The 15388-nt window shown below is 36.9% G+C and overlaps 1 protein-coding gene across 1 annotated transcript in view; it reads left to right on the top strand.

Moving 5' to 3' along the window:
• Positions 1-10108, top strand: part of LOC104502533 (serologically defined colon cancer antigen 8 homolog) — a gene marked incomplete at both ends in the record, with an annotated part of 28033 nt that extends 17925 nt beyond the window's left edge. The window contains one exon of the mRNA XM_010156932.1: positions 9966-10108. Within this exon, the coding sequence (XP_010155234.1) occupies positions 9966-10108 (143 nt within the window). The remainder of the gene's footprint in view (positions 1-9965) is intronic.
• Between the last annotated feature and the right edge of the window lie 5280 nt (positions 10109-15388).

Genomic DNA, 15388 nt, shown 5'->3' with positions numbered 1-15388 from the left:
ATTTTTATTTACCAGTTCCCCAAATTCTTCATGTAGGACACTAAGTTTATTAACTTAATAAAGCACAAGCTTTTGCTGGAAGTAAATGAATTTAAAATTATAATTAAAAGATATGTAAAATCCGAAAGAGAAGGGTATTAGATGAAATAACTCTTCAATATGTATAGGAAAATCCTACAGCGCAGAACAACAGGGGCCCTAGAGCATTTTGTTTTCAGGGTTGGCTTTTTTTTTTTTCACTCCTGCATCCTTTAGGCCCTAGGACACTTTAAAAAACAAAAAACAGGCTTGTCGTCTGTGTCTTGACAGATATCACAGATAAGAGAGTTGGCATAATCTTGGCATACAGATAAAACAGGATGTGTTTAATAAGATATTTGAAGAAGTATCTTGGATTTTAAATCCTGTTCTCCAACTTGCTTCAGGATTGCCTTTTGAAGAAATTGCAAAATTTCACAAAATATTTTAACCTCATGTATCGACATACTGGTGTTTTATTCAGTGTGGGAATGAATACACCAAAATGTGGTGATTTATAATTTGATACAATTAAAGTGAAGTGATGGGGGGTGGTTGGAGCAGTTCCTATCAGCAAAGATTATTAGAGTAATTCAGTAATTATGTAATTACAAGTATGTTGTTAAAAAATGATTGTTGGTTCCTTAGAAAAAAGAAAACAATCTATTTTGAAATTCTCAGGTTCAGCATCTAGCAGCTGGTTTACAGCTGTGGCTATAGTAACCAAGAAAGTTCTGTATAGGTCCTAATATTATTTATTATGTCAAAAGGCAGCCCAAAAGAGTGTGTGTATGTTTTGGGGTTTGGGGATTTCTTTGGGGGGAGGGAGTGGGATGGGGAAGGGTTGGGTGTTGGTTTTGTTTTGGTTTGGTGGTTTGTTTTTTTTTTTAATCAAATTTTAACAAATGTTAATAAGTCATTGCAAACTATCTAATTTAAATGAAATGAAAACAGCTCAATCGCATCTAGCTTTGTATTTGAAGAAAAACCTAAAATGTTTCATCTTATATGGCACTGAATAGCAAATAGTAATTGTTCTTTGGTTTCTCATCCATGACCTGACCTTCTGGCTAAGAGAGGGAGTTGATACCTTCCTTGGCCACCATCTGTTCATAATAAATACATATTTATTTTCTAAAAGTAGAGAAACAATAATGTATTAATATTGTCATGCTGTTCTATATTAAATGGTGCATTTTTCTGTTTTAAAAGCTAAGAATCCTGTTTCAGAATATCTTTAGATGTATTGAAAGCGAGTTTACTGTTTCTTAAGGTATGATTGTATTTTTAATTGTGCTGTGGATAAATTTTACTTTTTAAGGTGTATTTTAGTTTATATGTAGTGGCTTTTAAAAAGGGATTGAAGTTATTCAGGTGTCTCAGAATAGGTAGAAATCAGCCTGTACAGTTTAGGAGCATGAGATACGTACTCTTACATGTCAGTAAATACAGGTATGTATTTACACTGATGTTTATGAAGTTCTTCAAAACTGAATTTGTATCATTTAGGAAAATTGAAGGCAGTATATTTCTTTGGTCTTACTCTCTTTCGTTCTAATATCTCTTTTCATATCTTTAGTTAAGGCTAATAATTAATATTGGCACCTTGGTCTGCTTACCTGTTATTAATATTTGATGTGAATATTTCTTGGAATAATAATGAAGAAGGAATAAGCAGTGATACCATTTAAATTGAATAAGTGTTTTGCAATATCATCTATCATGATCGTGATTAACATTAGGAATATGGAGGGAGGGGGGAGAAGGACATGTATCGCACAAAAACTGCATCTGTTCATCTGGCCCGTCATGTTATAAAGTAGCATAACCTTCTGCCCTCTCTTTTTCTCTGTCAGCCCTCCCATTGTGGATGTAGATGTGCTGAAATGAGTGTCTGTCTTAATACTTTTCCTTCTTAGGAACAAGCTTTGTAAGTTATATCGATGTAATGCCTTCATGGCAGTAAACTCTGCCCACACTAGGGGTTGTACTAGCACAGCTATATCCGAGAAAAGTCACGCCCTAACCTAAATAGCTCTTTTCAGAACAAAAATTGTGTGGCATATTTGACACAGCAGGACTTCACTTTTTATAATAATTTTTCTGTGAATTTGGAAGCTCTGCATGGCATAAATTTGTGCATTTCTAATAGAAATCATACTTCTGACACACTATGAAATTATTTCTTCAGATTAGCATCACTTGCTCTTTTCTGCTCTGTATTACAAAAATGAAGTACACTATTAATCATTTGCTTTCTGTTTGTCAGTAAATCATTTCTATTTGGTTTATAAAATCTCACAAGCTTCAGCATGTAGAAGTGACAACAGTTTGGTAGTATTGGGTTATGCAGTCCCAGCCAATTTGGATGTCACGATTACTAGATAGTTCTTACCGCTAGCATTGTACCACTGGGACTTGTGGTCTCCTTGTAATAAGGCAATAGGACATGTAAAATCCAACTTCAGCAACTAACTGAAGGTTTTAAATTTCATGCTACCATATTTTGAGGAATCAGATAAATACTTTGTTTAGAAATAAATCCAAGCCAGTAATCTTAACCTGTAAAACCTATTCTTTTAATAGTCTTTCAAAATGGGCAAATGTAGTCCAAAAAACGAGGGATTACAGAATTCTGTTGCCTACCTTGTGGGTGACAGAGAGAAGCTCCAGAGGTTATATACCAAACTCCACAGATTTTTAAGAGTTGCCTGTGTGGAAGTTCATGAGCACAAATAAGAAGTTTGAGAGTCACTGATATGCACAACCTATACAAATAAGCTACACATCAAAGCATTTTTGTGTAGTATGAGAGAACCTAAACGATGTCTCTGTACACTATAGACTGACAATTTTGCAGACAAATAAAAATCTGGCAAAACTGCAGTCCAAAAGCATTTTGCCAAAAGGTATTTTGGGAATATTTATCTCATTTGTCATAAATCCGTGATTTATAGTAACCTAATATAGACATTGTAAGTAGAGAGATTACTGACTCTGTCTTCATCAGAAACAACGCAGGTCAAGAATTTGGGTATATATCCTGGAAATGCGGCAGTGTGTCTGATGCAAGACCAATACAACCTTCTCAGGATACTGCTTCACTGAAATGTCTTTTATGGATAGGTATCAGGCTTCCCTGCGTCAGGCTTTAAAATACTACATTTTTCACAAGCTGGGACATTCAGGCTATCACCAGATGTTTTGAAACTTAATGAAATTGCAAGTTTTAGTAATACTGGTGGAGATAGGTTAGGATTATGTGTTTTGTGTGTTCTTCTAACAGTCCTATACTGGAATTACCAGTAGCAGAATTTTACGTACTTATTGGTCTGCTTCCCCTAAGCAGCTGTTCTGCTGGGAGGAATGACCCAATTGGTGATCAGAAGTTTGTTGTACTTAGGTGGAGTTGGCCCGTATAAGTAACCTTGATCCATGTTCTGTCATCCAGTGTGATGCCACCCCATTGGTATATGGAAAGAGAAAATAATTTATGTGCATTAAAATTATTCAGAGCAGAAGAAGAATTGCATAGCACTTGGTATAGTCTGTATGTGCATTATATTTAATGTTTGTTTTCTAGTTGTTTATTTTTTCTTCTTCTTCTTTGACTAGAAGAATGGTTGCTTTATCAATAGTCATTGTGCCAACAATGAGAAGAGAGTACAAGTCCCTGACTATCACTTGTTGGTTGTTACTGCATAGGTTTTCTTTCCAGCTATTCCTTAATGCTGTCCAAGAAAAAAAAAGCCAGTCTCCCACACCAGTAATCTCAAATATGTGTTTGAAAGGATAAAAGGAACCAGTTTTGTTCTCTCCTGGTTTTCAGTAATGAAGTAGGAGTAATCTTCCCCTTCCTTTTTTCAGTATGCCTCCCTCCTTTTCTGAAATTCCTTTATCAGCAAGCAAAACCATCTATTTTACACCACCCCATTCTCGTCCCTGTCTCTCACTCAGTGCAATCCATTAAGAAAAAAAATACATATCTTGTTCCACTGTGGAACAGAATCACATTCTTATCTCTGCTGGTGGCTGCTGAGCTAATCTCTAGTACAGCAGTGTTGTCTGTTAAAATATGACTGTAGTAATCTCTATGGGTTTGGAAGTTTTGTTCCTGAAATAGTATTGCAGTTCAAATATTTTGGCAAATTGAAAGTAAATATTTTCAGGGAAATCGTGATGTAAAATCCTTGTATAGCATGTTTCAGCCATTCATTCGTGTCTGTTTCCCAGGATATTTTTCCATAGTATCCAGGAGCCATGTTGCTCTTTGAGAGTTTGCACAAGGACAGACACGTATGATTATTGCTTAATTAAAACATTGTGTATGTATTCATAAATGTATACTTAGGAACATGCATTTTTTTCTTGATCCACCTGACAATTACAGGTAGGAAGTTTGCTTCAACGGGATATAAAGAAGTGTGCATTTATGAGCACCCCCCCACCATGTATTCCCAGGAATTTCCTCCAGCACCCCGGTTCTTCCTAGCAAACTGCAGCACCCTGTCTCTAGTAGTTCTCGATGGTTTTTGGGAGCAGAGGGTTTGTGGCTGCTGACCCCTTTGCTTAGGCAATGGATCTGGTCTCAAGGCTCTGCCTTTTAGTGGAGCACATGAGGTGCCACAGTACTGCCAGGTGCTGTTACATTTCTTTGCAGTACAAGTGACAGTGGTCACAAAACTACTTCTCTTGGAGGAATTCAAGAGTCCCACCAGATCAGGGTAGAATAATAGCTGTCCAACAAATTACAGCCCTCACTGCTTATCTAGGTTATGTCTTTGCTTGTCCCTCTGGTCTTTAGAGGTCAGTTGATTTGTGAGCCAGCTGTAGGGAAGACCCTTCAAAGGAACCGTGGGTGTTTACTGGGGTTCCTTCTCTTGCGTTTCTACTCATGCTAGTTGCCTTTCATGACATGAAAGGGCTAAATGATGTTTAGAATTTTCAGTTGTCTCTATGATTTTTGTGAATTGACCTCTTCAAAAGAGGTGGGCTTTGTGGACTCTTTTAAGCCTTGTGTACATTGCATTTCTTACTGTTTATTTGTATATTCTCATAGCTTTATAATAAATCTACTTCCAGAAAGAAAATTTCCCCTTAAATCAAATTTAGTTTCCATAACTGCTTTGTACACTCATTTAGATTTGAATGGGAAGCAGCCGTAAATCATACAGAGTGCAAAAGGGATGAAAGCCATTGTTGGGATGTGGCAGGGGTTAACCTCGTGATAGCCGTAACTCTCTTTACAAAGTTGGATAGTTCTTCAGGTGCAATATGCTATGTCAGATGGCCATGCCTGGGAGGTCTGAGGTTTAGAGACCACTCAGATCCTAGAGTTGCTTGATTGATATCAGGATTAGGATGGAAATGACTGCAAGTGACCCCTGCTGAATGTGGACTGAGAGTCATCTTTCCCCCAACTAAAATATTTCACTAAAAACCTGTCTTCTTTGTTGGGGCTTTAAAATTAAAAAATAAATTAGTGTTACAGTAGGGTATGATTGTTCTGTCCACAATTAGTATGTTAATAAATAAAGAAGGCAACATGGATTAAAGTCAGTATTAAACAGTTCAAAAATTTCCTGTCACTGTTATATATAATTTTTAAGTGTGTATGAGCGGCCATACTGGTTGCACCTCTTAGAAAGACCTTAATTATAGCCTCAGTCCTGTGCAATTTCACGGAATTCATTGCTTTGAAGGGCTACGTTTGTAAATGAAACTAAGCATGGGAGCATCAGGGCCTCTAAAATTTTACTGTGTGTTAATGTGAAGTGTATGCGATTTTATATATGTTGATTGCCTTTTGGGGATGTGCCTGTAAATACCAACCATCACAGTAATCATATTTTACTTCTTATTTATATTTGTTCTTCTAGATTTGTTTCTATAATATGCTATTTTAATCTTTTAATAATGGTGGAGAATGGAGTATGAAACAAAAAGAAAGTACCTGAAATTCACAAAAACATTTTCCCATCCAGAATTATTTTACTGCAGAATTTGTGCAATGGTATAGTCAGTGTAGAATTTATTTTTCAGGTTCTATTGTATATTTTCTTACCTGATGTGTGAGCACACTGGTACAACAGTGAATGTCATAAATCACTTATTAATTCATTTGGTTTTAGTATGTTTTTGATTTTGTTAAGTCTAAAGTTGTTTCGCATTTACTTCAGAGTACAAGTTCTTTTATCACTGCTTAATCATTCTCATTTGTTTGGGAAAAAAAAGCATTTGTCTTTTCTGTCAGTTTGCTGCTATTTAAAATTCTATGAAAAACATCTGCTGGTTTGGAATTTAAAGTTGCATTTTTCTGCATACAATAGAATCAGCATTGGTATGAAAAGAATTAAACAATTATTTTAATCTTTAATTTGGTTTGTTTTGAATGAAATTATTATTTCATTTTATGAGAATTTGTAGAGATAAAGAGATGTCGTGTTAATTAAAGAGCACATTTTTACAACGTGCAGAAGTATTGTTAGGTGAAGATAGTTTCAGATCATTTATGAAGAGGGTATTTGAAGATTGATACAGTGTTTGAGGAATCACCTTTTATGTTTTACAGTAAGTTGCACTTATGTCACTGAATAAGCATCTCCCATGTGTTCACCTAAAAGTGAATTGTGAAAAACAGAAGATAATTTGTAAATGGATCATAAACTTGTGAATAAGAAGTGAAATACTTACATGTTTCAAGAAAAAGAGAGTTCTGTATGCTTCAAAGTGAAGAACTTAAAAGGTGGCTGGTGGTAATACTGAAAAAAAGAATAATTGATTTAGAATAAAATTTGATATTTCACCAGTGCTTTAATTTTTGTTTAGCAAAGCTTCTTTCTTGCAGCTGAATTGGATATGCATGCGGAATGGTGTTAATGCCTTTCAACTTAATAATAATGGCATTTCTCTTACTGAGGTTTAGCCTGCCATCTTTCAATGGCAAAGTGCCTGTTGATATTCCTGGGAGTTCAGGCAACTGCAGGGCAAGACAGATTAAATAGTACTTTTTAAATTATGTGCAGAAGTAGTAAGAATATTAAAGTTGCAGAATTAAGCACCAGAAGTTGCCTGTTCCAACCTTAATGTAGTCTTGTTGTACATATACATTATGATAATTCTGTTCCTTGTTATACTGGAAATCTGTTTCAGATTTTCTTAAATGCAAGATTGTCATCTGTCTTTTTGCAGTTCTGTGCTCCATCTCTTGTCTCTCACATACATCGAAAAGTTAAGTACCTTGAAGAAATACTCTCTGATCATGTTGTAAAAAGCTGGATCACAAGTGATAGGCACTGAGGGATCAAATTAACGCTGCATGAGAAGCAGAGTTGTCAGCAAAATACTTCCTACAATTACGCTGGGGCCCAGATAGCAACTACAGAACTGCTTGCAATTTCCCAGTAGAAGAAATGGGAACTTAAAGTAATACAAAAACTACTTTGATCTGAGTAGTTTTGGAAAGATGCTGCCTGATAAGGCTCCCTGCAGGATCAGTGAAGAAGACTCTCTGGTTCTGTAATGTCTCTGTAGTTTAAAATCGGATCATATTGTGATGACCTAGGGATGGACTGGACTTGACATATTTCGGGATATAGTGTATATCTTTGTGAAGCTATTATTGTTTGCAGGAGAGGGAAGTGGGTTGGTTTTTATTGTATGAACTTCTCTCAAGTTCTCAGGCTTCGTATGTTTCAGACTGTTATCTGAGTTTTTAAACCAAAGTAACATGTAGCGTTCATAGTATGGGCTGTGTGTTTTCAGCATGATGATGTGTGACTCCTACCACATTATTTACAATGAACATTTTCTGATGTTTCAAAAAGAAGAATTTAGTTGATATCCCTAAATGTACCTGGGTTAGATGCTTCTGGTTTCTGAGTTTTCCACGGAAGCTGGGGATGTATTCTTGGGTTCAACCCTGCAGGTTCAACATCTGGCTGAGGGAGGCAGAACATTTTCACCAGAGGTTCTTGCACTTGGAATTTGCTTCCTTCTGTGGGTCTGTGTCAAAACCTGACTGAGCCTGTTTAACTCGAGGCAGTGGTGTAAAGCCCATCTGTTCCTTGAAACCTTTCCCTGAAGGAGAGATCTAGAGTGTATTTATGTTCTCAGCTGTGGTTGTGCTTTTTCAAATACTTAGCTGATGCTTTTTGACTCATTTGTGGTTTGGTTTTTTTAAAGATATAGTGAATGGATGTAATCTTAAAGCAAATTTTAAGTGTAATGCAGAACTTCCCTATCTTTAGCTTGTAAAGACAGTGAAGAAGTGTTGTCTCACCTTTGCTGTGAATGGAGAAATAACTTTAATGGACTGCTGCTAAGAAGAAAAGAGTGTAGAAAACTCACTGACACCTCTGCTGTTCTATTTAAAATATGCAGAAGTCTCTGGAAATAAGAGAAAATGCAAATCATATGTAACCGCATACCTTTACAGACCTGGTTTTACAATGTTCTGACAGTGTAATAGGAATTACTGATTTAATCTGTAGGAGGTCTGTGTGATAAAGGAAGGTGACGTTGAAGTTCTAATCAAAATTTCCTTCTTGACCCTTTGTTGAGTATTCTTGATGAAAACAGTGTAGTTGGGTAATTAGCAAAATTAAAAATACATCTAAAAAAATGTTGTGAAACCTTTTTCTGGATGAAGAGTTGTGTTTGTGACACCATGACTCACTGTAAGTGGTTTAGGGTAACATTTTTATAGGAGGAAAAGAGACAACATTATTACAAAGTGCCAATATTTGGACTGAATTACATTAATTTGTTCTTGTAGGACGTTTGAATAATTTCATTAACTGAAGAAGATATTGAGTCTTGTCTACATGAGGAAGCTATCACAAAATTAGTTATGGGATGATTTTAAAGTATAATAGCTATTCAGCACTAACTCCTTATACAAACAATTTTATTCTGTGCTACAAATGACCTTTTGCAACTTAGTTGACTAAAAAACATGCAAGTTCCCTCCAGCCCCAATGACGAATAAGTATTTATGTAGGGAGTTAGTGCAGAATAGTTACTACAAGATAAAATTATGTTGTTAGCTTATTCCATATTCCACTGGCCTCCTTAAAAGCATCCTTAGGAGAAAGTGTGGTATTATGTTACAGATGTATTCCTACAGTTACTTGTATGTTGTATGTGGATCAGAGGAAAATGTATTCCTTCTGAGAATATTTCTGAGAACTGTTTAAACTGTTGACAGTGTGATTCAATTGGAGGTGGTAAGTCCAGTATGCTTCACTGGAATCAAAGATGCTGCTCATGCAAATTTGCTTATCATTATTTGTAAAATAAATTGAGTCATCAACTGAGTTAGGTTTACTTACTTGGTTTAGTTGACATGTAAGGACTAATGCTGGTAAGAAAATGACAGGTTTAACCACAGCTAGTATGTTTAGGATTCATTTATAAATCATAAATTACTTATTTTCAATAATGGTAAAATCACAGAATGACCTTTATCCTCTTGCATGATATCATGTGAATATGACAAAGCTAAATTCCCACGTCATTGTTTAAAAGAGAAGCAAAATAAATGACCACCAGAGCTGTCTTATGTCCAGCAGCTTCTGAAGACTGCCAATGTTCTGCTGCCTTCTGGCTTTCTAACACAGTGAATTCGGGACACAAATATGGAAGCCTTCCCATGAGAAAATTGGAAAGTGATTGAACATGTGTATCTCTTAAGCAGCGTGAAGGCAATAACATTGATCATGTATTGATATATTAAGTATGATACGGACTTTGGCTTTTCTTAAGAATGTAATTTCAAATACTTTAATTTGCTTAATTTGCAGTTTTCATCAACAAACTACTTTTGTCCTAAAACCAAAGCGTGCATTATTTATTCAGAAGCCTTGATTGCACTAAGATTTATTGTCTTAAAGTGTATCTCTATGCATTTCTGAAATACACTTTCTTTGGTTCTTCAATTTTCTAAGAAAATAGAAAAACTAGGATTAGAGCTGAATGGAAGCAAACAGCGTTTGGAACAAGCCCAGCAGGATCTGACAGGAGCCAGAGAGGAGTGCCTAAAACTGACAGAACTGCTGAGTAAATCTGAGCACCAACTGCACCTCACCAGGTACCCCTTATCCTATTACATGCTGTAGTACCAATTTCATTCTGCTAATTTTTTGCCACAGGCTTCCCCACAGTTGTTTTAGATATTTACAATAATTGACTGCATGGGCAGCCCTCAGTCATGTTAAAAGTGGAGATTTAAGTGAGTGAGTTATGAACTACAAAGTGAGTTATGAACTATAATTTATGAAAGTGAATTAGTAGTGTGAAGAAAAGACAATGTTCAGCTCCGGTGATGAGGTAGCATGCTTTTGGGCCAGAAGAAGAGCATCACTCTTTCTGTTGTTCTGTGTTTGGTAGGACAAAGACACTTTTAAATATCATTTGACACTATAGTGTAGCAGCACCTTGAAGCGTAGGAGTTCTCTGATCAATAACCTGAAGTTTCTCTGTCCTTGGATATAGCTTCCAAAACCATTTACTGTACTACTCATTACACATTTCTGGAAATCACCAGAAGGTTAATATGCCTATTATTCATTGCATCTTGAATTTTGGTAACTGCAGGAGTTTTTCCTTTTGCCACAGGAAATGATATTGACTGACTGTTTGCAGGGTTTTGATACTTTGTGTGGCTTTTGTTTTGTTCTGTCGCCCTGCTCCCCTCAAGGGTGAACATCCAATGAATCTGGTGGCTCTTACTCAGTCCTTGAGGAATAGAAGTTAGTTTAAATTTTACATGGGGGGGGAAAAAGCCTCAGATTTTTATCACTTAACAGAAGTTTGCGTTTTTATCCAAGTCTTTTACTCCTCGGGCTTTGTGAGAATACTGCCATTGAGTAACTGGAAATAAAATACAGCCTTGCCTAAACTATTAAATTCAATGAATCACTTTTTTATTCAGCCACATTTCTGTGTAATTCAAAGCACGGTTGTTTAACAGATGGAAGAAAGTACCACTCTAACAGCCTGTATTTAGAGAAAAAATATGCTAGAGGTTAATGAACTTGAAAAAAGTTTTGGGTGAGTTGTTAAGATATCTAAAGTTTGGATTTAGCAGAACTTTATTAATAATGATTTGTTGTGATAGTTAACCAAATGGCTTACCACGCTCCTTTTAGCAAAAGGCTGATTATATGCAATGAAGCTCTGGATGTCTTGGAGGAAATCTGACTAGCCAATTTTTTTTTTTTTTTTTAATTTGTGAAAATACTCAACTTGTAAAAATGAGGACTATTGCCTACTTTCATACAGCAAGGTAGTTAAAACTGGATACCTAACATACAGATGATTCAGGTAGCTTTTCAGTCTGTGGTCCAATTCAGGAAGTTTCTGAGATGCAAATTACTGGAGGCTGGGAACAGTGTTTTGGGCAAGAAATGCTCTGTTCTGGCCCTGTTCTCATACTGTATCACAGACATCTGCTTTCTGAGACAGATGCTGAACTGCCACAGTTTCTTTGTCTGACCTAGTGCAGCAACTGTTGTCCTAATCTTTACTGTATTTTTTTATGCCTTGTGCTCATGTTATAGCCTCTGCTTGTAGGTATGCTTGCTAGTAGTGAAATGTTTTCTGTGCTGACATCTAATTGTCAGAAAGATGTGTAGATGGAAGTATGGGAAATAGATTCAAATCTTTCTCCTTGATAGTCCCTAAATTCTTTAATACTTTGTTCTCTTTGTGTTCTCCTTATCTTTGGAGTGTGTCTGCTTTCCAGGAATACATAAGGTGATGTTGCTGTCATGGGTGAAGAAGGGGAAGAAAACAGAAGAGATGAGAGATTCGTTGCTCCTGAACTCATGCCCATGTACTTAGATAGAAAGAACAGGGTTAGAGATGTTCTTGCTCAGTCACCTGTTTTCCCTGAGTTACAGAGGAAAGGATCCCCTACTGAAATGAAACTTTTCCTTAGCCTGTGCTTCCTTTCTTCCTCTCAGATCACTGCCTGACAGAACAGGTTTTCTGTATTAGGGAAGGTATACAAGTTACATCTCTAATGGCATTAGTTATGTGTTTTGAACTCAGTATGTTTTTAATGGATTGGTACATCCATAATTGTTGCACGTGAACTTCATTGCCTTACAGTCTGCCTTCTTTCATTCTTTATTCCTTTCACCTCAAATGGCAGCTGTGCCAGTGAAATGCTCACTTTGAAGGGTAGTGGTAACAGCAATCCTAGGGGGTTATAGACTCATTCACTCTGGTACTTGCCAAGGCAAACAGACTTTAAGCTCTAGTGTCCTGCCTGTGGGAGGTTGCTGCAGCAATCGCACTGATTTAGTACCTCTCTTGGGTATTCTGGCCTTGGCCTCGTCTTGCTGATTTCCCTCTTTCCAGGAGACGACCAGCTGGTCTACTCCAAGTCTTCTCACAACACTGGACTTGAGGGAGGTCTGTACTGCTGTTACATGGTTGTGAATAGTCTTTCTGTTGCCTTGCATGACCTGTCTGGGTTGTTCTGGCAAAAAATTATAGGTATCTGGGGAGATACAGAAAGTATTGTGTATATCTTCGTATACTATGAATTAGTATATTACTAAGGAGGAAGGTCAGAAAAGGTCTTCCTAATTCAATGATTTGAAGTTTTGATAGTGTAAGTAAATAGAATACTAAAAATGAGTACAAGAACTTTTGGATTTTAATGTATGAAAATGAGATTGTAAATATATGAATGGATTAAATGAGAAAGAGCATGCAGTCTGGCTTAATGAGAAAAAGTGCTCTGCAGAACTGCACTCTTCTCCAGGAGTCCCACTTCTTTTGCTGCATCCTAGTTTTCAGACACCATTGATTGATTACCAACTAAACAGCTTCTAAGTTAACAAAATGTACTTGTTAAAAATCGAGAAAAAGGTTACAGTTAGCTATTCTGAACCATTGCCACAGAGTTTAAATTTGCCTTTTCCTGTCACCTTTCCCGTGCTATTGACATGCATTTCCTACTACTGACTCTAGTTAGTAATTCTAATTTGTATGTCTTCAAACGACTGGGAAAATACAGAACTTTTGCTGTGTAGTTTTGGTTATCAGCCATGTAACTCTGTGGGTGTCACCATGCTATGAGACTGACCGTGCTTGTTTAAAGTATTTGGGGTTTTTTTTACCCTAGTTTCAGCTTTGTGTTTTATTTTTATTAGAGTTACCACAGCAGGAGAATCTTACGAAATTACTTCTGAAGTCAGTGTTAAGTTGTTGTTACTTCGGCAAGGTTGGGTCTTGCTAATGAAGCTTATCTGAATCCATTTTCCAGAGGGTAGAAAACATACACACCTATTGTTCGTAGTTCATGAGAATAATGATTAAAAATCATGTCAGTATGCTAGTGGAAAAGATCATATAAAAGAAGCAAGATGTTAACAACTTGCCCAGATCTTAGTGTGTCATCTAATTTAATAAATTTTTTCACTATTTTAGTAACAGAATCATCATTAAAAATCTTTATTCTTTTTATTTCAAAACAAGTCTGAAGTTATATTTGTTTCAGTGACAGTCAGATGTGGTTCCTGTTTGCATATGCCCAAGCAGTTAAATAAATCTTAAGAAGCGAGAGAATCCCTGAATTTCAAAATCGAACTTTTTCAATGACACAATGAATGTTCTCAGGCACAGAGACAGGTAGATGGCTTGAGATATTTCTGACTGAAATGCCATCTAAAATTTGCTGGGAGATGTAACTGAGTGGAACAGAAGCAGATTTAGTTTAATTTTTTACTCTTCTTGTTTGCTATAAGAAACGTTGCAAGCAGTATTGAATGTCAGCTTGTAGGTGGGGAAATATTACTAAACGGTAGAAGAACCCATGCTTCCAGGTTCAGGTGACCCAGGATCCCCGTGTCACTCTCTTGACGGATAAAAGTTTATATTACAGTGAGTCAGTGGGTGTAGTAGGTCTTGATATATTTTTTTTTTTTTTTAACCCCCTCGTTCTGTGATATTTCTTTTCTCGATTATTTTTCTAAATGATATCTGGAAAGCAGCATATCTAAGAAAGTGGCATTTGGGGAGTACAGTGGGGTTTAGCAGTGCTGTAGCCTTCCTACTGTGCATCAGTCCTTCTCGCTTGGTTTCAACGGCTGCATTAACGCTAATTTGTTTTACATGTATAATAAATACGGCACAGAGATCTGTCGTTCCACCTCCCGGGTTCCTGTGGCATTGTTTAGTCACTGAAGCTTGGAGTTGAGCTGTATGTCGTCACCAGTGTTCCTTGTTAGAACTGCAGCATGCCTCATAGATTGATTTCCCTATTTAAGCCATACTAGTAAATGATAAAATGTAAACTAACTTCTTGGGAGTTGCAGCTAACCTTCTAGGGAGTTGCACAGCACTTAGTGTTATCTGTTGGGTTTTTTTTCTAGTAGTATCTATTATTTAGCAGCACACTTGTGCTTTTTCAAACAATTTTAGCACGTCAGAAAGAGTCCATCGTTGGTGCTGGATAGGAGGTAACATTCAAAGAAGGGCTGTTACTAATATTAAATGACTGAGAGATGTTTTATGTTCCCAGACTGATGAAAGGACCCATAATATTTAAATTGGGAGGGGGAAGAGGGGAGAAGCAGAAATGAAGTGTAGGCAGTAATTGATTTTTAGTTTATTTTCTTCTCATTTTGTACAAAACCATTATTTTAAAATTCAGGGAGGAGCGATAACGTGCAACAACTCCGATAACTAATAAACTTTTTAGGTTCTGCTTCATATGTTTACTTTTCATTAAATTTAGGGATGGTGGCGACTGTGGTGTTGTGATTCAGTCAACATTTATTTCTATCTGGTTTTCATATACAAAGGCATCGGGATGCCAGAAAAATAAACTGTTAACGGAGAATTAACTTCTTTGGCACGCTTTCATACTTATCTTCCAAATTAAAGAAAATGAAATGGGCAGAAGCAGAGTGTAGATTACCTCCTTTTTTGTCAAAAATGGTGGGAATTTGAAAATTAATAATAAAAAAGGGAACAGATGCGGTAACATGCCAGAGGGAGATTAATGTGGAGAGTAAAATCTGTGAGCAACAAAACTGAAGCAAACTGAATCAGTGGGAGGTGGTTGTACAATCAAAATCAGGATAAAAGAGAAATTACAAACAACCCTGCACTTGTCAAAGTAGTAGTAATGAAATCCTGACTCTGCCAGCAGCGAGAACCTGTGTTAGCACTTTGGGGTAAGGCCGGGAGCCGGGTGCCAGGTAGGAGGGCAGCGCGAGGCTGCTGGGCGGCAGCCATGGCGTGTGGAACAGATGGCGGGGAAAGCTGGCCGGGGAGGGGCTCCTTCGCAGAGCTAATCAGACAGTAACGGATAGGGCAGCTGGGAGGACTGACCACCGAGAGGCGAACGGCG

The sequence above is a fragment of the Eurypyga helias genome, unplaced genomic scaffold, assembly GCF_000690775.1.
Source record: "Eurypyga helias isolate BGI_N326 unplaced genomic scaffold, ASM69077v1 scaffold1428, whole genome shotgun sequence".
Classification (NCBI taxonomy): Eukaryota; Metazoa; Chordata; class Aves; order Eurypygiformes; family Eurypygidae; genus Eurypyga; species Eurypyga helias.
Note: the sequence above shows the minus strand (reverse complement) of the source record. Positions and strands in the feature narration are given on the sequence as shown.